This window comes from Octopus sinensis, linkage group LG24, assembly GCF_006345805.1.
Source record: "Octopus sinensis linkage group LG24, ASM634580v1, whole genome shotgun sequence".
NCBI lineage: Eukaryota > Metazoa > Mollusca > Cephalopoda > Octopoda > Octopodidae > Octopus > Octopus sinensis.
The window spans coordinates 24,438,149-24,463,148 of NC_043020.1; the positions used below are offsets into that span (position 1 = coordinate 24,438,149).

The window sequence follows — 25,000 nt, forward strand, 5'->3', positions numbered from 1 at the left end:
TGGCCCGCGGCTAGAGTAAAAGACGCTCGCCCAAGTTGCCACGCAGTGGGACTGAACCCGGAACCATGTAACTTAAAAAGCAAATTTCTTACTACAGGGTCATACCAGCGAGTGCGTCGTATATATACGTGTGTGTATGAGTACAGATAGTGTGTATGCGTATACATAAGTGATTAATACGTGTCTATACATACCAATTCTGTGTTTTTGTTTAATTAGTAAACTTATGGAAATATATCGTTATTTAAACATTTATTAAAACCTAATAAATGATTTGTTATCCTTGTGTTAGTCTGACAAAACATTTTCTACACACTGCAGCGTTTTTGTTACTTTACTATTATTTAAAAGTTCATATATATATATATATATATATAATATATATATATATATATATATATATATATATATATATATATATTATATATATATATATATATATATATATATATATATAATATATATATATATATATATATATATATATATATATATATATATACACATGTATACAGGACTGCAGACAGGACTACACTTTATAATGGATCACTCTATTACTGTTATAACTACTCAATTACGCCATCGCTCTTTACGACATTTGCTGATTACACCCGCGTCCAAATGTTTTTCATGAGGCTTGGAAACAGCGACACACTTTCTTCTCGTTAGTGAATGACTTAAAGGCGGTAGATGGTAGAGTCGTCAGAGTATTGCTTAACAACTATTACTCTCTACATTCTGAGTTCGAATCGCGGTAAAGTAAATTTTCATTTCAATTTTTCTGAGTCGGTAGAATACTACCATTTTGTCAGTTGCGACGATACGGGTTCCAGTTGATCCGATCAACGGAACAGTTTGGTCGTGTATTTAACGTACAGGTGGCTGAGCACTCCACAGACACCCGTACCCTTCACGTAGTTTTCAGGGAGATTCAGCATGACACAGAATATGACAAGTCTGGCTCTTTTCCATTACACGTACAACTCATTTTTGCCAGCTGAGTGGACTGGACCATCAGGAAATAAAGTGTCTTGCTTAAGGCTTCAACGTACCACAGATTATCGAACTCATGACATTGCATTCATGAGCCGAATACTCCTAACCACGTAGTCAGGCTCCTTCACTGAGTCGAAAGAATAGAGTATCATTGAAGTACATGGGTTCTTAGAATCGGCTGTCACTCTCCCACCCCGCGCTAATATTTCAAACTTCCTGGCTTTGTCTTTTACATTTAAAAGCATTTCTAAATATAAGAAGTGTCGGTTGGCAAGGTGGTTAGCGAGTCAGACAAATAGTGTTTGCCATGTTTAGCCACGGTGCTTTAAATTTTAGGTTCAAATTTAGCTGAACTGACCTTTGAGTTTCATCCTTTCCGAGTCGATCAAATAACTCCTTATCTTCTGTCATTGAATTGCGGTCGTGCTGGAGCACCGTACGGAAATGTTTTATCAAACAAATCGATCTCAGTACTTCTTTTATTTTTTTAGGTTTCATACTTATTCAAACGGTAGCTTTTACCGAATCGCTAATTTACGGGGACGTAAACAGGCCGACGCCAGGAAGAACCGAATACCTTCACATCATTATCTACCATCGAAAAAAACAAAAAACAAAACAAATGATGGGATACATTAACCAATGTAATCCTAAATCCTTTCAAAGGCAGCATTGTCAAGTCTGGAACACGGTTTAATCATCGATTTGCTGCTCGGTCGTAGCTGAACTGGATCGAAATATCCACGACATCAACAGCACAACAGTAAAAACAACAAGAGGCAGCACTCCATCGGTTACGACGATGAGGCATTCTCTCTCTCACTTATATATTTCAAAAGTTAGAAGAGGGAAAAATAGACGAAAACTGGGTGAAAATATAACAGACAGAAAAGGGGAGACAAAAACACAATACAAGGAACACTCGCGGCTGATTTTCTCATGAGTTGGTTTCCGAGACGTCTTAGTGGTTTCGCGCTATTTAACACTAAGGTCACTGTTACCTAACGGGAGCGCCAGAGCATAGAGCTACAGGAATAAAAAACTGGCGAATGCGTACGAGGACAGGACAAAATAACATTGCGTGTACAATAAGAAATAAGATATAACAGACAAAAAATGGAACATATACAACAGAAAATGCCTTACGGCTGTACAATGAATACGTGTCCAGTCTAAGTGTATCCTTCTTTTTCCGTCCGCTGCTGACCTAATAAGACACGTTTGCATTCCGCCTGTCAAGGACATTTTCCAGTTCTTGGTGCTAACTCAATACGTTTGTCTTGATAGCCGAAAAGGCGTTTCTGTTTCTATTGTATTTTATTGGTACTGTATACGTATAATTATCATTTTGCGTATTCTACAGCACAACGCACCTTCATTTGTTTACCTATCTATCTATCTATCTATCTATCTATCTATCTATCTATCTATCTATCTATCTATCTATCTATCTATCTATCTATCTATCTATCTATCTATCTATCTATCTATCTATCTATCTATGCACACACAATAAGGACACTGTGTCTGTCTCCCTCTCTTTGTATGCAAACTACACACTACAGTTGGCAATTTCTTCTCCTGCTGTGGACTTTTCTCTTCCTCCCTTCCGACGAAGAGCTTGCTCGAAACGTCAAACTCTCTCCTTTCACCGAGCGTCATGCTAATACATTTCTTGTGCGCGTCCTCATGTTGTCCGTTTTTATTTGTTTATTTAAATTGTTTTTTTTTAATTTACCATATATATATATATATATATATATATATGAGAGAGAGAGAGAGAGAGAGAGAGAGAGAGAGAGAGCTATGGGATGAAGGCGCGCGATTCTGTGGTCAGGGTATTTGGCTCAAGATCATCAGGTCATACGTTCAAATCACGGTGGCACATTGTGTCCTTGAGCAAGATGCTTTATTTCACGTTGCTCCAGATCACTCACATGGCAAAGATAAGTAGCACATGCATTTCGAAAGGGGTCAACCGTGTCACATTCCGTGTCATACGGAATCTCCATGAGAACTATGTTAAGGGTACGCGTGTCTGTGGGGTGCTCAGCTACTTGCACGTTAATTTCACCAGCAAGTTATTCTGTTGATCGGATCAATTGGACTCCTCCTCGTCGCAACCAACAGAGCTCATATATATATATATATATATAAACTTGTGACTGTCAGTAGTAATCGATATCATAATTAAACGATATTAACAATGTCACCAGCTGCGTCGTCATCATCATCATCAATGTAAACATCAAGACCATTATCATCATCATCAGTCACATCACTATCATTTTCATCATTCTTGTTATTTTTGTCCTCCTCAGTATCAGCATCATCATCAGTAGCAGCAGCATCTCTAACATTATCAAAATTGATAGGATTTGTTTCCCGGCATGATTTGCCAAAATGTCTAATTGAAGAGAACGTTTGCTCTAACCTCCCACCACTACTCTTTCGACTTGGTGAACGACGGGCAGCGATAATGAGATGAGACGGGGGAGGGGAGGCTTGACGATATGAAAGAAGTAGGAGGAAGGAATGAAGGGGAGGGAGAATCAAAAGTGGGAGTGGGTGCTTGTACGTCACGTGTCATGTGACTGCATAGACGTATGTGTAGGTGGAAAGTACATATGTATGTTTGTGTTTATACATGCGCTTGTATAGTATTTGTATACATGATTATTTGTATATGCGTGTCTAGTAGGCATGCGTGTATGTGCACATATGTGAGTACATATATTCATGCATTTGTCTGTATGCATATATATACATGTGTGTGTATGAGTGTTTGCATACATATAAGAGTGCACTAGAATGTGTATATATTTAATTAAACAAGTATGTATGTTCGTGTGTGTGTGTGTGTGTACATGTACATATCTAAATATTATCAATGATGGGATAATTCACTCGATCGAACAGTTTAACACTCATCGTCGATAGCGACGAAGATCCATCATCACTGTCTCATTGGGGTTAAGTTTTGTTCAGACCAACGTTATTCAGTCGCTAGAAATGGAGGAACTCGTTGTTGTTGCTCGTATTGTTTGCCTTCCTTTTGCTTACTGCTGTTGATCTGTTTATTAGCCGGGGGGGGGGGGGTCTCTTTGTCGTTGTTATTCTTGTTGTCTGTTTTCCGTTACCCCAGGTCACTCAGCTGCCAAAAGTGAGTAATACCTGTAATTCAAAGGGGCAGACTTGTCAAATTATGTGACACGCTGAATCTCTTTCAGAACTATGTTAAGGCGATTCTCGTGTCTGTGGAGTACTCAGCCACTTGCACACTGATATCGCGAGCACGCCATTCCGTTGATCGGATCAGCTGGAACACTCGTCGTCGTAACCGACGAAGTGTCAATTCTTGTTGTTGTTGTTATTGGTGCTGCTCTGCTGTTGATTTCCTGGTTATCTCGGCTCAATTTCGTCACGGTCGAGCAACAACTCTATGACTAAACCGTGTTCCAGCCTTGACCATCCTGTCTTTTAAGAGATTTATAATTACATTGGTTATTGCATACCGTCATTTGCTTTGTTATTTTTTTTCTTTTTTAGCAATGGTATGCTGTGATGTGAAGGGAGCCGGTTGCTATTTTTAGCAGGCCGAACGAACATGTAGATGCAGTTTGGGTCAAGGTGTCCAAATTGAAACTGGAGAACAGGAGGTGACAGAGTAGGAGGAAAAGAAGAATAAAGGAGAGGGGAGAAAAGGGTGAAAGAGAAGGAGGAGGAAATAGAAAAGGTGGAGGAAGAAGGAGTCTGGAAGAAGAGGGGCGAGGAGGAAAAGGAGCAAATGGAAGAAACGACTTCTTTTGGTGTCCAATCGTAACGAAGGTTCTACGTCTTTCATGACTCCTCCCTCTGTACACACTCTTATCCTCACACCGCTCCCTACCCCACGACCGAATAAGGAGCAGGAGATGGCTTAGTTCGATAGGGGCCAGTGAACAGAGCAAGTTGAGACAGGTTGCTCGTCCGAATTGCAAACTGGTGCAATTAGGGCATATGCACAACAAACTTAGATTATATGCAGTAACATGCACGGACTGGCATAATTAATTAGAGATTCTGTCGTTTGTTGGAGAGGAATGGTTGGGTTAGGGTTAGGGTCCAGGGGGCGCTGGTAAGGCCCAGTGGCTGAGAGGTGAATTTGTGAGAGTGTGGGTGGGTGCATTGGTGGATTTTGTACACTCTCTGTCCCCCTTTCTGCCTCTGTAACTCTTTCTCTCTCTCTCTCTCTCTCTCTCTCTCTCTCTCTCTCTCTTGTATAATAAGACGGAATTGGGTGTCTGGCATGGTGAGGTTGACTAAGGCAGCAAGTTATTGTGTCAGATTCGGCCGAGGTTTGGGGGAGTGAAGCGAATTGAGATCGTTGGAGAGTGGAATATAGAATTGGGCAGGATTGGTGATGGGGGTGATAAAGTACATATTTTGCAGAATTTACTAACAAGCTGTACCAAGTTTATAAACAACGCTTATACACAGATGCACACCCATAAACGTATACATGTAACTAGATACGTGCATTCACAAATAGAGACGCAAAAACCTACACACACACACATAGAAAGAAACATACTCAAAAACACACTAAGACACATACATACCCATACCTCCGTATTGACATGTATGTGTGTTTGTACGTCTATGTGTGTGTACCTATGCATATGTATACACACACACACAGAGGTACAAACTTGGGCATGCAAACAAATCTGCACACACACACACACACAAACACACACAAACACATACATACGCAAACGCACACACAAGCGCATGCATACACAGAAAGATAAACTTACATCAGCGTATAAATATACACGCATACACAAAGATAGGCGTGCACTAAGGCACACATACATACAAACGTATAGTACCTGTGCGCGCACATACACACACAACTTCACAAACGCACACGTATATGCGCACACACTATCATGCAAACACACACATCCACACACAAACACATAAACACACATATAAAGACACAGACACAGACACCCTATCAGTGATTTGAGATTTCCTGATCAACGTCTGCTTCGTATTTCCGTTATTATTCCAATTTGTTGTTGTTGCTGCTGCTGTCGTTGTTATCGAAATAATCATTTGATAATGAAGTAATAAGAAGTAGAATAGATCATAGACAGCACGGGGGTTCTAAAAGACCCAGTTTGGGATTTTCCGCCATCTTTAAAGCCTTCTGTTATAGGAGGTTTTTACGTGTGAGGCGGAGATTCAGAGAAAATTGAAGGTTTTGGCAACTTCTTAACAAGCTGCCGACAATTTCTAAAGCATGGCATCCACACAAACACACACGCAGAAGCACACCTACACACTTTCGTAGAGACACACTCATTCGTACAACGCAGTCATTTTGTTATGAGACGTTTTCATAAGTTTGTATTTGAAATAAAGTGGTGCTTGATAATGAAGCTATAGAAAAGACGAAACGTTGTAAATAGAATGATATTAAAAGTCTCACTTGCAAGTTATTTCTAAGAATTTCATAAGAAGAATTGGCGGAGTTCTGACCATTTCCAACGTCTCTGCGATTGGTAGGTGGAAAAGGTGGAAGAAAGGTATACATTTACGTGTGCATGCTTGGATAACGAATTGGGAGATTCGCTAAAACGTTGCACAAAACGCTTTATGTTAGTCTTCTGGTTCAATGCATTTTGAGTTCAAACAGAGTCGCGGTCTTCCCTCTCTGGTGACGTCTCACGAATCAATATCAGTTATGTTTTTAAAAACGAAATTTATACTTGATATAGAAGTAATGAATATAACTTTTTGTTTACTTCGTTGAGTATGACACAATACTATCCAAGTACAAAGTCTTCGGTAATACAAACATATCAAAAAAGAATCATAAAAATGAATTTACCGAAATCAATTTGTACGCCAGTGAGAGGTTAAACAACAAAAAGACAACTAATTTAAAGGTCAAATAAAAGAACAAAGACACAAAAGATGACTTAATTAAATTGTTTTCATTGGTTAATTATAAAATGTTTAAATTATCAAATATGCTGTTTAACTTACAATGATTATAAGCTGTTTAGATCATTTTAATAACTAATGAGTTGTTTAAGTAATTAAATAATTATGTGCATCAATTCTATAAAGAATATAAAATCACTTTATCACACAGTTATTTCACATCATTGCAATCATAGTGTTTATTGTACAAATGTATAATCGATTTTCCGGAACCGTTGGTTCCGAAGCGTTTCCGGTTAACTGATTTTTCCCAAACGAAGAGTGGTCACCTTCGTCGACACAAATATTAAATGAATATTTAATTTACTTAAATAATTAAATGAAATAGTGAAGGCGCGTGGCCTAGTGGTTAGGCTGTCGCACTCATGGTCACCATACCGTGGGTTCGATTCCCAGACCGGGCGGCGCGTTGTGTTCTTGCGCAAGCCCCTTCATTTCACGTTGTTCCTGTCCCACCTCTCGATCAAGGGCGGGAGGGGTGAATGTTGGCCTGCTCGCCTAGCCAGCGGGGCGGCGTCATTTGAAGGCGAAAACAATGCAAAATACATGGTGACCAGCGATGTGCAACAGCATCTGATAGTCTGGTCTGTCACATGATCCTGTGGTCACGTGAAATGAAATACAAGCAGCTGCACATTAGTGCGGACTATAAGAGGGTCTGGACCATTAGATTTCCGAAAGTCAATTCTGCACCAGGATTTATTTAAAGGACGAGTGATTAGGACACTGTGATGTTAATGCGTTTAGTAAACTGATAGTAACCTGATCGACCGTTTAGAACACTTCGTTGTCAACCTGATTAGAGTACTTATTGAAATATCAATGTATTTAGAATAGTTACTAACTCGTTATTTTAGTGCCCTGAATACATTGACAACATTTTTAGAATATTCACTTAACAAGGTGTTTAAAAACACAAAACATGTCAAGGTGTTTAAAATAGCAATGTGTTACGATCAATTATCAAAATGCCAACACGTTTACAAGCTGTTTCTAGCAGTCATTAGATGATAACTTGTTTCGAATAATCAAATTAATAGCAAATTAGCAATCCATACAATTTATAAATACTTAAACGTTTTGCTATTTATTTATTATCCGGAATTTAATTTCTTATTAGATGCTCGTGATGCTGGAAATGATAACCTGTTGACATCAGTTTAGTAAGCTGTTTAAAGCAGTTTGACAAGATAAGGTTATTAAGAATCGTTAACAGTGTCGGAAGGCAAATAGCTGGAACAAATACACCTCACTGGCCCCTCTAACAGTTCCATAAATTCAGCAGGGTAAACTATTAGCCTACTTCCATCAAAATTACTGGCCATGTGTAGTAGTAGTAGTAATAATAATAATAATAATAATAATAATAATAATAATAATAATAATATATATATATATTTCTTTATTGCCCACAAGGGGCTAAACACAGAGGGGACAAACAAGGACAGACAAATGGATTAAGCCGATTGCATCGACCCCAGTGCGTAGGCGAGCTGGCAGAAACGTTAGCACGCCGGGCGAAATGCGTAGCCGTATTTCGTCTGCCGCTACGTTCTGAGTTCAAATTCCGCCGAGGTCGACTTTGCCTTTCATCCTTTCGGGGCCGATTAAATAAGTACCAGTTACCCACTGGGGTCGATCTAATCGACTTAATCCGTTTGTCTGTCCTTGTTTGTCCCCTGTGTTTAGCCCCTTGTGGGTAGTAAAGAAATAGGTATTTCGTCCTCCGTTACATTCTGAGTTCAAATTTCGCCGAGGTCGACTTTGCCTATCAGCCTTTCGGGGTCTATAAATTAAGTGTCAGTGAAACACTTGGAGACGATGCAATCGAGTAGTCCCTCCCCACACAATTTCAGGCTTTGTGTCCATAGTAGAAAGGATTATTATTATTATTATCATTATTATTATTATTATTATTATTATTATTTACAATATTTCACGCATGAAACGTTTCACATTTTTAATGTAAATTCACAAAATATTCAAACAACTGAAATGCTGTGAAGGCCAAACAGATTGTGATTGAGGCATCAGATTTTATCTGAGTCAGAGAGAAGGAATTCTACATCAGATCATCATTTCCAGCCGGTGATTGCAAGGAGGCTGAATCCATAAACAAACACATTTCTGAAATTATGAGCTCTTTGACAAAATTTCTACTAGTTCCAAGTTCATGTCTAACGGTAGTGGAATATTTACCATTCTCTCCTTTCACAATTATGGAAGAACACCATTATATCAAACCAATGAGTAAAGAGTTAGTTTACTTACTCAAATGATAAACTGTTTAGATCGGGATGTTTATGGTACTGCGCCAAAGTCTTATTACTGCCAACCGGAACAACTATTTTATCGATCACGTGTAAAACTCCATTGTCCGCTACAATATCAGTCTCCAACAGTGCAGCACCATTCATGTAGTACATCTGTAGAAGAAAAACAAAAAAAGACAATTTATTCACATGCCGAGAATTGTGAAAAGCGCTTACAAAAAAATTTCCTTCCATCAGGTTTGTGTTCAACAGCTTTTCTTTCAAGTTTTTCAAGATTTTTGAAATAATTAAAAAAAGATTTAATTTAAGGAAATCTTTTTTGCCATATCGACAATATGTGAAGAAATGTTTCTCATATTTAAGTCATTTACAGACTCGTGCGGGTACACAGCGACTACTGGATCATATTTGACATGGAAAACTCAGTAACTCACAGCTGTTACCAATGCAAAGAAAATATCTGTTGTGACTTGTATTTAAAGCCCGTTCATTCCGTCTTTTGGTCTTATAAATTTTAGATATCTATTTAAAATCATCCTTTCACACCGATAAGATACAGTAACAGTGAAGAACAGGGGAAGATAATATCGATTTTACCCTTCCTTCAAAATAAACACCCTTTGGCCTAAACTGGCAATTATATCCGTCTTCTTTTCGTTTTTTCTGCCACCCACTCGCTTCTACGCAAAACCAGTTTCTCTCTGTCAAAATCTACTGTCCTATTCAGTCCGCCCTTTGGTAGGTTTTACTCTGCTTAATAAGCACCAGCGCAGACAACAACCTTTCTAAAAAAAAGAACCTGCCAATATGTGCTTTGCAGATGAATGCGACCGCATGAATATTGCCTGGAACATGCATGAATGCAAATATATTCACAGTCCAGTGTACATATGTGCACCAAAATCGTGCTGATGTAGTGTTTTTTTCTTTAAATACATAACTGTTAGAAAAAGTTAAGTAGATGCAACAGTAACTGCATAGCGTATGGATGAGCATCTCCATATATGAGGGTATACGTTTGCGCGCGCGTGTATATTACATGTGTGTATGAATATATGTATACATAATTACAAACGTTTATATTCATGTGTTTATATATATATATATATATATATATATATATATATATATTATATATATATATATATATATATATATATGTATACATACATATCTTTACACATACATACACTTACACGTTTTTGTGTGTGTGTATATATACAACGTTATGTATATACATATGTATATGTTATATATCAAAGGAACAACCTGCTCGTGAAACTAACCGGCAAGTGGCTGAGTACTCCACAGACACACATATTCTTAACATAATTTTTCAGGGAGATTCACCATGACACAAGTACAAAACCTTTTTGCCAGATGAATGGACTGGAGCAACGTGAATTAAAGTAACTTTGCTCAAGAACATTGCGCCACAGGGAATTGAACTCGCGAGCTTTGGCTAGTGAGCCTAATACGCTAACCACTAATCTACGGACCTTCACTTTATATAAATGAGCAGAAAATTCAATCGATTGAACAACGAAACTCTCATTCAACCAATAACCGTTTTGTTTATTCTGTTATCAGTGAATCCATCGATTCTAGATTTCATTACATGTATTTCCAAAAAACGCTGTCTCGCAGGTTCACCCAGGGATTTGCGTTAAGGGCATGCATATCTGCGGGGTATTCAGCCACGTGCACGTTAACTTAACAAACATGGAGGGGAACGACCAAAGGATACCCACTGTGGGAACGTAGGTGGTCTTCGTCCTCGGCATAAATGTCCACATATTGTCAATATACTATGTGATTAAGTAATTGAGCAAATAGAAATATTTCGATAGATCCATTCCCTTATCTGGAAACAGGTGTCACGGAGTGCTTATTAAAAGTTCACCATTGTAATATGAATGGGATTTAAAAATAGTTGAGAGTGTTCATTATATATATGGAGATTGATTTCGTTGTATTCCCGACTTGGTTTTATGTTTTCCCATTTTCATAGCGCTTAGAGGAGAAGAGAAAAAAAGAGAGCGGATGGAAGAGAGAGAAAGGGAGAGTAAGAGGGATAGAAAGTGTGTGTGAGAGAGAGAGAGGGGGCGAGCGATAACAGAAACGGTCTCACGGATCATTAAGAGAGAGATAGAAAAAGAAGTGGGATGATAACAAAGATGATCTCACGGACCGTTCTCGTGTTATTGACCGCTTGATATACATAGAACTATATTCATGATGTTCACTGCTTCCCCGCTACTCAGCTCGTCCACTTCGACTAACACCGCCAACACTGCCACCGCCACCATTTCCGAAATCCCAACGGCATTATAGAACTTATTCATCATGACAACTAGGGACGACACGATATCAACATGATATAATAAACCGATATCGTCTTCACGTGATAATCATATAACATTTATTACTGAAACGTACGTGGTTATTACCAATGATGGCGTGACTAAGAAACAGACAACTCACCATCCAGCCCCCAAGGATACCCTCCCCTTCCAATTGATTTCCATTATGAACGTTAAATATCACTGAATATTCTGCTATAAAAGTAAGAGATCGTAATATTATTATTATTATTAGTAGTATTAGTAGTATTAGTATTATTACGGCGTTAGCACGCCTGGCCAAATGCTTAGCGGCATTTCATTCATCTTTACGTTCTGAGTTCAAATCCCGTCGAGGTCAACTTTGCCTTTCATTAAGTACGCAACTGGTACTCAATTTATGGACCCTGAAAGGATGAAAGGCTAAGTCGACCTCGGCGGAATTTGAACTCAGAATGTAAAGACGGACAAAATGCCGCTAAGCACTTTGCCCGACGTGCAATAATAATGACAACGAGGAGCAGTATGAGTGTGTATAAGAGAGAGAGAGAGAGGGGGGAGGTGGGCACTGTAGAGTAAAGGTTTGTAGAAAGGATAGGGATGTATTGCAGTAGTACAAGGCAATGATGTGAAGAATGCAATATGGCTGACTTAAAGTTAAAATGGATGAGTATATCTACAGGGCAACACCACCAATATGGAAACAAAAGGATGATAATAATAATAATAATAATAATAATAATAATAATAATAATAATAATAGGTGACACAGAAAGCCTTCACAGCTAGATGCAGTGAAAAGCAGGGAAGCAACAACAACAACAGCAAAAAGAAGCGCGAAAGAAATTACTAAGAAGAATGATGGACCAAATCTTAGAGTGTCTCTAATCTAATCTAATCTAGTTAGTGATAATCAGGCCGACAGGATGTGAGTGCGTGTGTGTGAGTGTGTGTGTGTGTAAACGTACATACACACGTCCATATGTGTGTGTGCGTATATAGATAAATGTATGTTTCTACATATATATATATGAGTGTGTGTGTAGTATATGTATATTCGTGCATATATGCGTGTGCGTGTGTGTATATATATATATATACATATACACACACACACATATATATACACACACACACATATATATATATGGGTGTGTGCATGTGATTTGCATGCACATACATTTATGAATATACGTATGTATATATTTACATTGCATCATATATGCAAATATATATGCGAAAATAGACAACTACGTACGCACACTCACACACACACACATACATACATACACGCCTATGTATGTAATAGGTATGTATGTACACAGGCACTCACAGACAGATTGTGTGTGTGTGTGTGTAAAGAACGCCCCCACCCCACCACCACCGAGTGTATATAACCAGCCTGAGTTTATAACAATGCAATGTGACAGCTAAAGACATTAGATTTCGTATTTTCGTTCACTGACTCTTTTACTAAGTACTCACCATTTCCAAAGACACGATTATGGTCCATTTACCGCTTAATTCACTCCAACAAGCAACGCAAAAAAACAAAAACAAAACTCCATTCTATTCTCCAAATTCTTTCTCTTATCTACGTATGCATGTGCGCATACGTATATATATATATGTGTGTGTGTATTTTGAGTGAGGCGTTGTTGTTATTGATGTTGTTGTTGCTGTTCCTGTGGTCGTTATTGCTGTTGTAGAATGTTATTTTCATCATTATACACTAGCCTTATATATATTATGTTCGTTCTCATAATCACTTTTTCTTGTCAATCTGTCATTCAGTACACTTAGGAACGCCCGCTCACACACAACACTTACACATAGATACATAGAGAGAGATACACACACAAACACACATCAACGTATATATCTATATACATACACAGACATGCGTGCACATATGTACACATGAACAGACAGGCATGTACACTCACGTATACATCTATGCATATATACAACGGCATACGTATACACACACACACACAAATACTTATATAAAACCGTTTCGAGCAGAATGCTCATTACCAAGGAGTGAACAATAACCATCGTTGGTGCTAACGATCTTCGTGCAACGTTTAAAATAATAATAATAATAATAATAATAATAATAATAATAATAATAATAATAATAATAATCTTTACTATAGGCACAAAGCCCGAATTTTTGTGAGGTAGGGAGGGGCCAGTCGATTAGATCGGCCCCGGTACTAAATTCCGGAATTGGTACTAAATTAATCGACCCCGAAAGTATGAAAGCAAAGACGACCTCGGTGGAATTTGAACTCAGAGCGTAAAGACGGAAGAAATGCTGCTAGGCATTTTGCACGGCGTGCTAACGGTTCTGCCAGTTCCCTGCCATAAATAATCATAAATAATTCCACCTCGGTGGAAGTTGAACTCAGAACGTAAAGACACACGAAATACCACTAAGCATTTCGTCCGGTGTACTAACGATTCTGCCAGCTCACCGCCTTTTGGCACAAGGCCAGCAATTTGTGTGAAAGGTGTAGTCAATTACAGTGACCCCAGTACAAAACTAGGTCTTTTATTATTGACCCTGAAGGGATGAAAGGCGAAATCGGCAACCGCCGACATTTGAACTCAAAACATTGTGTCGGAATAAATGTCGCCGATCATCTTGTCCTGCACGGTTAACACTTATGACACTTAGCTAGCGTACTCTGTATCGAGTATTGAGTGCTAAGCATGAACGTAGAGCACATCGATTGAACAAATATCAGCGAAGATATTACGATCTTCATTGCACATCATGGATAAATGAAAGGGGTTTTCATTGGGACATCTGGAGTCGTTGAGAAATTAGCCCAGAATATGGTCTGAAGAAAACAAATTTTCTCTTCTGTATATCATGATATGGCTATACGTAGGAACTGTGTGTGTGTGTGTGTGTGTGTGTGTGATGTTAGATAACTATATTAATTTTAATTCTCATATTTCTGGTTGATACCATGTAATGCACACACACATACGCGCGCGTGTCAATATATATGCATAGATTAAACAAAACTAAGCTAAGAGAATTATCTTAAGGGGAAGGGGGTACTGGCACATATTTGAATAACAAAAACATGTCAAATATTCAACAGGAACTTTACGTTGCATCGTATTTGACATAGCTGTATTTGTCTGCATAAATAACTCAATACATATTCTAGAGTACATCACAGTACCAGAGTCTTGACCAGACTATCAGATGCTGTAATATACCGTTGGTCACAATGCGCTTTCAATACTGTCTTGATTGCGCCATTTTTTCCATCATGACCCAAACCGCTTAACCAAATAGTATTCCTATCCTCCGAAGAGACCTTCCAATTGGCCTTTTCCGATCTCTTGGACACCACTCGGAAACTGCGCGGGTCCACCTATTAGGGTTTTGTGTCTCGAGAAATTATGTACTATTATCATTTTAATCGTTGTATTATTTCTTTCAGACTGTCTGTCAGTGGTTCTCGACCAGGGTCCATATGACAGTTGAGGGCCCTTATGAACCTGGGGTTTCCAATAAAATTCTGCTGTAAAACCTTATTTCCAATAAATTGCCTCTATTTCCACAATACATAAAATATTAAAATTTTCTTTTTATATATAATTTCTAATGATATTTTATTCTTTTACTTGTTTCAGTCATTTGACAACGGCCATGCTGGAGCATCGCCTTTAGTCGAACTAATCGGCCCCAGTACTTGTTCTATCGGTCTCTTTTACCAAACCGCTAGATTATAGGAACATAAACACACCAACATCGGTAGAGTAAAATTGGAATCAAAGGGATCCATAGGTAAAACTGGTTGCGAAGCACTGCTTTAGTGTATGGAATGATTGGAGCTTAACTGTTGTTTCTCGTTGCTTGTGCGACCGTGTAGAAGCTTCCTTGGTGACTCACAACGGAAGAAATCGATATTGTTGTTTTTTTAGCCCTAGATTAATCCAGTTCTATCACATGATCAAAGGCACTCCAGCCGTGACCATCTTGTTTTTATGTATCGTGGACGACCCTTAGTTCTTATTTTTTACGCGCTATGGTGTGAATTGAGAGCAGGTCGAACGTCAGTGGCTGGAAACAAGAAGAAGCGGGAGGAGAAGGATGGAGAAAAAGAAGAAGAAAAGTTAGAGGAGATGATGATGACGATGATGCTGATGATGGTTATGATGATGATGATGATGATGATGAGGAGGAGGAGGAGGAGGAGGAGGAGGCGGAGGGGGAGGAGGAGGAAATATCTTGATAAAACTGAACAGAAACAATTTACGAAACCGAAAACGCCATTAAGAACAACAACGATGACGACGATAACACATCGATGGACGTCACAGGGACAATCATAGAACGGAGAAGATGCAGCATCCCCTACACCGCCACCACCACCATTACCAACGCTAATATCATCATCATCAACAACAACAACAACAACACGAAAACAATGAATGCTTCTCAGTTTATCAGATCTGACACAGAAAAAGGAAGAGAAACACCAAAAATAACAATAGAAATAATAATAAAAATAATAATAATAATAATAATAATAATAATAATAATAATAATAATAATAATAATAATAATAAAAGCCCAAAAGCAGAAAAAGGGAGAAAAGAGCCCTAAAAGCTTATCTTATTTTGATCCTGGATATTATAGCTTTAAACATAATGTAGGGACTCGGTTTGGTCACTAACAGAATTATGAGGTTCTTCTTGTCTCTCGGTCGCCACCATGTAACTAGAGGTGGTGGTGGTGGTGGTAGAGGAAAATGAGGAGCAGAGAGAGAGGTAGTAATGGTATTAGTGGTGGTGGTGTTGATGAAAATGAGTTGTTGGCAGATCACTGATGGTTGTGATGGTGGTGCTGGGGTAGGCGATGGTATTAGAGGTGGCGATGGTGGTGGTGGTGTGGCGGCGGTAGTTGTGGTGTGAAGATGGTGGTGGTGGTGGCGGCGGCGGCGGCGGTGGTGGTGGTGAAAATGAGACGGCGGTGTGGGAATGGTGGTAATGAGCGAGGTGAAGAGAAGGGTGTAATGGCGAAAATGTGAGAGAGAGAGAGAGAAAGAAAGAGAGACAGTGTGCAGGTTGTAGTAGCGAGTGGCGATCATAAGAGATACATTGGTGGAGTGGGGAAAATGAGGGGCAGTGGGAGGTTGTAGTGGCAAAAATGAGAAATAAGAGGAAAGGGTCATGGGAAAATAATAGGGGATGGGCGTAAATGAAATGAGACGGAGGGACTGTGCGGCGGCGGCAGTGGTGTTGGTGGTGGTAGGGGTAAAGAGATGAGGTTTAGAGGTGGGTGAAAACGAATGAGGAGGTAAGGGTTAAAAGAGAGGTAGAGGGAATAGATAATGAGAACCTGAAATTGAGATAAGGGTGTCCATTGGGGTGGTGAAAATACGACAGAGGTAATTGAGGGGTAGAGAATATTTGAGATAGGTGGGGTGCCAACTCTAGATCCTCTTACAGAAATAGATGAGCAAGAAAGAGAAATACAAAGAAGGGAGAGCAAGAGAAATAAAGATGAGAGAGAGGGGGGAAGCGAAAGAGAGAGTTAAAGAGATGGTAATAGATATATAAGCAGATAGATAGAGAGCGAGCAAGGTAGGTAGGTAAGAACTATCACCACCAAATGGATGGAGAAAGTGAGAGGTGACAGTGACATGAAGAGGGGAGAGGAGACAAAAGAAAAGAGAGAAAAGTGAGATAGAAAGATAGAAAGAAAGAGAAAGAAAGAAAGCAAGAGAAACAGTGAGAGAGAGAGTGGTGATAGTTATAGATAGGGGTGGAGAGATAAAGAGAGGTAGGCAGAGAAGGGGACACTGAGGGAGAGGGAAGGGATATAGATGAAGATATGATAGAGGGAGGATGGTTAGAGGAGGAGGATGGGAAAAGGAAGGAAAAAATGGAGTTATATATAGAGAGAGATAGGGACAAGAAACATAGCAAGAGAAAGAGAGAGGGTGTGAGGAAAGAGAAAGAGAGAGAGAGAGAGGGAGAGGATGTGATGAAAGAGAGAGAGAGAGGATGTGATGAAAGAAAGGGAGAGGATGTGAGGAAAGAAAGAGAAACAATGAAAGAGGAATAGAGGGGAGCAAAAAGGAAAGGGGGAGGGGGAGAGCAGGAACGAAATATAAAAGGATATTGTGATAAAGGATATCTGAGATAACGATAACTGGATAGATGGGGAGGGAGGTGACTGGTGGCGATGGGGAACGTTTGAGTGGTGGTGGTGGTGGTGGTAGGCGGGTATTGTATTGGTGTGAATTGTGATGGTGGTTGCAGTGGTGGTAGTGGCCCTTTTAGGAGCATCAAATGGTGACGGTTTTAGTTGTGTTGACATTAGTTGCTATTGTTGGTGTTGTTGTAGTGGTCTCAGTGTTGGTGGAGGCTGTGGTGACAGTGGTAGTGGGTGTTGTATTAGTGGGAAGGGTGATGAATGGCTGCGTTGGTGGTGGCTCTTACGACAGTGAAATGGTGACGGCAGCAGTGGTAGTTGCAGTGATAGTTGTTGGTACGGTGGTGGTGGTGGTGGTGGTGGTGGTGGTAGTGGTGGTTGTCTACGTGGTGTTGCTGACGGCGATGATGCTAGTATCAGAAGATAAAAAAGCAAAGAGCGAGGGCAGCGGAGTTAGCCTTCATCGTAGAGGGTTAAATCAATGGAAAGGGAAGTGAAGGTAGATGGATGGGTAGGTAGGTAGGTAGGTAGGTAGGTATGAAGGTAGATAACTAGGTAGGTGGTGGGTAGGTAAGGTGAGGTGCTTCCAAGGCTCTACAAGCCAGAGGTGCCATTTACGAAGCTGAAACGATGTTCCGCTCCTTCATTTGATTGTGAAATATTGTCGGACAAAGTGGAACATTCTTTGTGCTTCATGTATTTATTTATTTATTGAGTGAAGGTGTGAGGGAGTGAAATAGAAGAGAGAGAGAGAGAGGGGGGAGTAGAAAGGACAGAGGAACTGAATGAAATCCGAAGAGAAAAAAAACTAGGGGTGAGAAGAGATAAAGGGCAGGAGAAAGACGGGGTGTTGTAAACGGGGAGAAAAATACATTATCTCATCAGAATTCCGAGCTATAGCCCATATTATCACGATCGATTACATATCGATGTCAAAATCACCATAATTCTCATCATTAACAACATTGCCACTTACAGATCCATCGTCGTCGTCATAGCCGTCGCCGATATCGCCATCGACGTCGCCATCATCGTGACCAACATCATCGCTGACATCATGCTCACGGCGATCGCCACAATTTGTTATTATTAAATTCTGGCAGAATCGTTACCACACGCCGGGCGAAATGCTTAGCGGTATTTTGTCTGCCGCTACGTTCTGAGTTCAAATTCTGCCGAGGTTGACTTTCCTTTTCATCCTTTCGGGGTCGATTAAATAAGTACCAGCTACGCACTGGGGTCGATATAATCGACTTAATCCGTTTGTCTGTCCTTGTTTGTCCCCTCTTTATTTAGCCCCTTGTAGGGAGTAAAGAAATAGGTATTTCGTCTGCCGCTACGTTCTGAGTTCAAATTCCGCCTAGGTCGACTTTACCTTTCATACTTTAGGGGTCGATAAATTAAGTACCAGTTACGCACTGGGGTCGATGTAATCGACTTAATCCGTTTGTCTGTCCTTGTTTGTCCCCTCTATGTTTAGCCACTTGCGGGCAATAAAGAGATAAGTATCGTTATCACGCCGGCCAAAATGTATTCTGAGCTCCAATTCCTACGAGGCTTTTCATCCTTTCGGGATCGGTAAATTAAGTACGATTTGAGAACTGGGGTCGATGTAATCGATTATCCCCCAACCATCGAAACCAAATGGCTATGTGCCAAAATTTGAAATCCTTCTCATTTTCTGGCCAAATCGTTAGAGTCGGACAAAACGGTTAGTGAGATGTACGTAAGTAAGAAACTTTACATCCTTGAGTTCAAATCTTGCTGAGGTCAACTTAGCATTCATCCGACATGGGTCGTTAAAATACATCAAGTGTGTGTGTGTGTGTGTGTGTGGGTGTGGGTGTGTGTGTGTGGGTGTGGGTGTGTGTGTGTGTCTACACTGCAAGTTCCCAGTCAACTTGGTCTTCATAATAAATTTAACTTTATTCTTAGCATCAAGACTCATATGATGGTTCTGGTGTTATTCTTAGACTTGCTTTAACAAAATGACTTTAATTATACCTGTGTGTATGTGTGTGTATGCCCGCGCACACACACGTATATACATATGAATATATGAAGGCGCTTTGAATCTCTCTCTCAGGGCTTCAAGTTGACTTCAGAAAATAACTGATAGGTTATTGATGTTGGTGAACCTTTAGTTGGATTTCAACATAGAACAGAGAAATTTCGGTGTGGTAAAGCAAATTTTCCTGAACCCTAATTATAATTATGCTCATACTTTTAAAATTTATATATATATATATTTCGATGGGTGAATGAATTATCCTATGTTTACCGTTAACATGGAAAATTCAATGAACCGTTACCAGGGTAGCAAATCCACGTCAGAAACTCGGTTGAAGCGACCTATCCAAAGGTAGAAACTCCGGGTTAATGTGCAGTAATTTATGTGTTACAGATAAATAAATAAGTAAATAGAGTTGAACGAAGATGTTAATAAAATCCCTTTACTTTCGACATATGTTTCGAAGACAGCATGGTTTTATTCCAAAGGAATAAACGGTGTAAGATGCAATCTTCTCATCAGGAAAGAAAGAGAGCCTCCCTCAACAAGACATTATAACATTTATGATGGCTGCCTACATGATAAACAGAACGATATTAAGTATTTTAAAAAACCGTTAGTAGATTTGACGTCAAAGGCAGATAGAAGGAGGAGAAGGGTTAAAGGGGTAGTAATTAGGGAAAAAATGGAGAGGGAGGGATACGTTGATTAAAAGAATGTTCAAAGGCTTAGAAATAGATTTCTCTATTGAAGTAAAGTGCAAGTTAAACAAATATTTCAAATTATAATGACTGGCGAAATCACTTATATGAGTAAAATCAATGTTTCTGCCAGTATTTACATTTGTACGATCGCTCTATAAGTGTGTTTACAAGGTGATTCTTCGAGAAGAGAATATGGAAGAGTTCAGAGTTGCAAATGTTACAAAATATCTTGCTCTTATCGAAAGGAAAGGACACGGAAAGTATGAACCAATCTAACTTAAAATCTTTATTGTTGTCTTTAAGATGCCAAACCAATTTACTTAGCCCTGTACTATGGCGTTTTTTGCTATCCCTAAATGATGAATAATGATTTGAAATTCTCTTGGATAACTGGGAAGTGGATGCACCTATATAGAAGAAGACTTCGGTACCGGAAGAAACTTTACAGTGGTATATATAATACTTGATCTTAGAGTTATTAGACAAAAATTTAATTCTGTTGGGGTTGTCCGTCCTCAGAAATCGAAACCAAGTTTTTATTGCTACGATTATTATTATTATTATTATTATTATTATTATTATTAATAATAATAATAATAATAATGATACTATTACTATTATTATAATAATTATTATGATTATTATTATTACTATTATTGTTAATACAATTAATATTATAATCAACAATAATACGTTATTATAATTATTATTATTATTATTAATACTGTTATTATTATTATTATTAATACTGTTATTATTATTATTATTATTAATACTGTTATTATTATTATTATTATTATTACTGTTATTATTATTATTATTATTATTATTACTGTTATTATTATTATTATTATTATTATTATTATTATTCGTATTATTATAAATATTAAATTTCATCGATCACCCCTCAGGAATAAGCACCTCAGATATCTTAATAACGTCTCTAGAGAAATCAATAACTTAGATTACATCCTAGTTCAATCGGATAAAACCGGTAACATCTATAAGCTTACCAAAAGCCACTATTTGGAACTGCTCAAAATAAAGATCCATAAAAATTACAAGACCACCAGTAGGAATACACTCAGGCAGGCCAACCTAGAAACTAAACGGATTATGGAAACTTAGGGATTACAGATGAAGACAGAACCATTGAACCCTGGCAACCCCGGTTTATTTTAAAAGACCACAAGCAGAACTTTTATACTAACCCAGCATTGCGGCTTATATGCCCTTCCAGCTCAGACATCGGTACTCTTAGTAAATACATATTAGATAAGTATATCCCTTCATTAATTAATAAATAAAACTTAGCTTATGGTCGAATTCTGTTCAAGTCGTAGATTGGTTTACTTCCATTACTGATAAGGCCAACACTAAATTTATTCAATTTGATATATCTAGTTTCTATTCTTCAATCAACCCTATTAAACTCAATGAGACCCTATGGCACGCACACAATAAAGCAGGTCTCTCTAGGGAAGAAATTAATGTGATCCTGACTGTTAGGAAATCTTTCATCAAGTTCGATAACAAGTTGTGGGACCGGAGTGATACTCCTAATGCGTTTGATGTACTAATGGGAAGTTCAGACAGCGCCCAGATAGCCGATTTGGTCGGAATATATATTCTTTATGAAATGGCTGACCAGTTCCCGGATATCTGCGGAGGTCTTTATCGCGACGATTGTCTGCTTTACCTCTAAAACATTTCAAATCAAAAAATACAGATGGTTAAGAATAGATTAATTAGGTTCTTTAGAAGAATGGGCTTGCACAGCGTTTTTGACGATGAGTTAACTAAAGCCACCTTCTTAGATATTACTCTCAATTTACAAAATAACTCGTACTTCCCATACCATAAACCTTCCACAAATCTTAAATATATTAGTCTTTACAGTAATCACGCTAGGGCAATTACCAATAATTTAGTTAAAAACATCTCACTTAGATTGTCTGAATTATCTGCCAATGTTGACATTTTTAACGTCAAATGTAGTGGCAGAAACACACATTTTACTCGTATAAGTGATTTCGCCAGTCATTATAGTTTGAACAATTAGTTTAACTTGCACTTCAGTTCAATAGAGGAATTTTTTCCTAAGCCTTTGAACATTCTTTTAATCAACGTATCCCTCCCTCTCTATTTGTTCCCTAATTACTTTCCCTATCGATTACACTGCGAGGGATTTGGGGCAAATGTCATTTTCTACATCGTCGATACCGACCATTAGTAGAGGGGAAACGTTATAGAATCCCATCCGTTGGAATGCAGCTCTGCTTGAAAAAGTAAAGAATTCTCATATAATGCGTGACGGTCCTCCTGTTTGAGAAGTACATGAAAAATACACATGTCTGTGGTATACTCAGCCACTTACACGGTCATTCAGTACTTCTCGTATTTCAATTTATCGAACATTTCTGAATGAGATCCATACATCAAAACGAAGCGGGATTAATAAAGGATTAGTAATCCGAACAAAATATTTAAGCTCTCTGCAGATACAAATCAACCAGGCTAACAAAGTCATGTGATTTACCTGGAATTCAATACCAATCACAAGACCTCTGTGTTTGTGTGTGTGTGTGTGTGTGTTTCCTACGATGCACATGCGTGTATGTAGAACTGAGTTTGAGTTTACCGGCGTTAAATCCGATCTTTATGTCTCTAGTGTGAATATATCTAGGTTTCCTTTGATCTAAAAATTCTTGTATCATAGCTCCTGGATTTTACACACAGATTGTGTGTGTGTGTGTGTGTGTGAGATCGAATATCGAATCCTAATCTTGAATTGATCATTTACAATTGTTCAAACGATTCATTTGTATAACTGTATGTATAGATCCCAGAGCTGTGATTTAAGGGGCTTCAGATCCAAGAAAATACAGATAATTGCGTATTGTATACACACACAAACACGGATATTACAAAGAGAGAGAGAGAGCGAGAGAGAGAGACACAGGCAGTGAGGCAGAGGGAGAAAGAGAGATAGAGAGCATAGGGATATATATATATATATATATGTATCGACACTAACATAAGGAAAAGTGCACACAATTCGCCATATTCGTATATACATACATGATATACACACATATTTATACATACGTATGCACAGATACAGGGATATACATTAAAAAATCTCGCTAGATCGAAGTGTGGTAAATATCACATATCCCTACTTCACAACAAGAACAGCAACAACAACAACGAGAACAAGAACAACACATTAGATTAAAAGTAAATATTTACATAGACACCCGAATCTAATTTCCCGCTTATAATTGATTTTGGGCGGAAGAAATGTATGGGACACGGATTGGAATGCAAGCCCGTTATAATGGAGGCAACCACTAGATATCGCCTAAGGGGACTTATTGTAAGTGTGTGTGTGTGTGTGTGCGCGTGTGTATATATGTGTGTATATATGTATGTATATATTTTTATAAATACATAATCATATATACTAACATATATTATACCTACACAAAACTATAGATACATTTACATATAAATACACATATATAATTATATACATACAAAAAACATACATGCATATATGCATAAATATGCATACATATACAGACATACACACACATATATATATACCTAGATATTGATATACACACATATACAAGTATATATATATATATAATCACAGACCTTCACGCATACACACACACACACACACATGTATCTATGAAATTCCCAGCCACCTATCATCAACTGAGCTGCAGGTAATACAGTCACTCGAACAAGCTGTACTCATGTTAAAACGACGGAGTTCCCATCTTCATCTAATATTATCCGCCTCAATCAGTTAATATTTATCACTTTTAAGATTTCTAGAGGTTTATTTAATGGTATATTTAACTGCTATTTCTGTAAGATCAGGTGATAACTAAACGCTCGATATTGCCATTGCTATTTTGCCTTCCTTTTTGTCATTGCGATTGACGATGTTCTTAGTGTTTCAGCTCAACCTTGGTTGATCCCTGATGAGGGAGACCTGTGATCGAAGCAAAATCATCAGTTACTTTTCCGTATTTTTAAACGTATCGAAGCTTATATTCTCTAATACTTGAATCACTTCCAATGCGTTGCTGTTGCTATAACTTACACGCCATGCTACAACATACAAGTTCCCATATCGTACCATCATTATGTTCATTATTATTATTATTATTATTATTATTATTATTATTATTATCATTATTATTATTGTCAGTTTTATCGATTATTTCATTGCTAAGGTCTTCTTATTGCTAAAGCGCTTGTCATACTTATATTTGTGTTGTTTTCTAGTTGTTCCCTTTCTTTATTATTATTATTGTTATTTTTTTGCCTTAATATCGACGTCGTCAAGACTGACATTATTATTGTTGTTATTGACGTTCCTGTTGCTGCTGTAGTCTCTATTATTGTTGTTGCTGTTGATGATGATGATGATGATGATGATGATGTTGATGATCTTTTTATTTTCCTCT

At 38.3% G+C, this 25,000-nt stretch overlaps 1 protein-coding gene across 1 annotated transcript in view; it reads right to left on the reverse strand.

The window, feature by feature from the left end:
• The window catches only part of LOC115223785 (periostin-like), a 133,635-nt gene extending 111,142 nt beyond the window's left edge, over window positions 1–22,493 (reverse strand). The window contains exons 1-2 of the mRNA XM_036513094.1: window positions 22,434–22,493; window positions 9,265–9,419 (exon numbers count right to left, since the gene is read on the reverse strand). Coding sequence (XP_036368987.1) covers window positions 9,265–9,419; window positions 22,434–22,493 — 215 coding nt within the window. The remainder of the gene's footprint in view (window positions 1–9,264; window positions 9,420–22,433) is intronic.
• Between the last annotated feature and the right edge of the window lie 2,507 nt (window positions 22,494–25,000).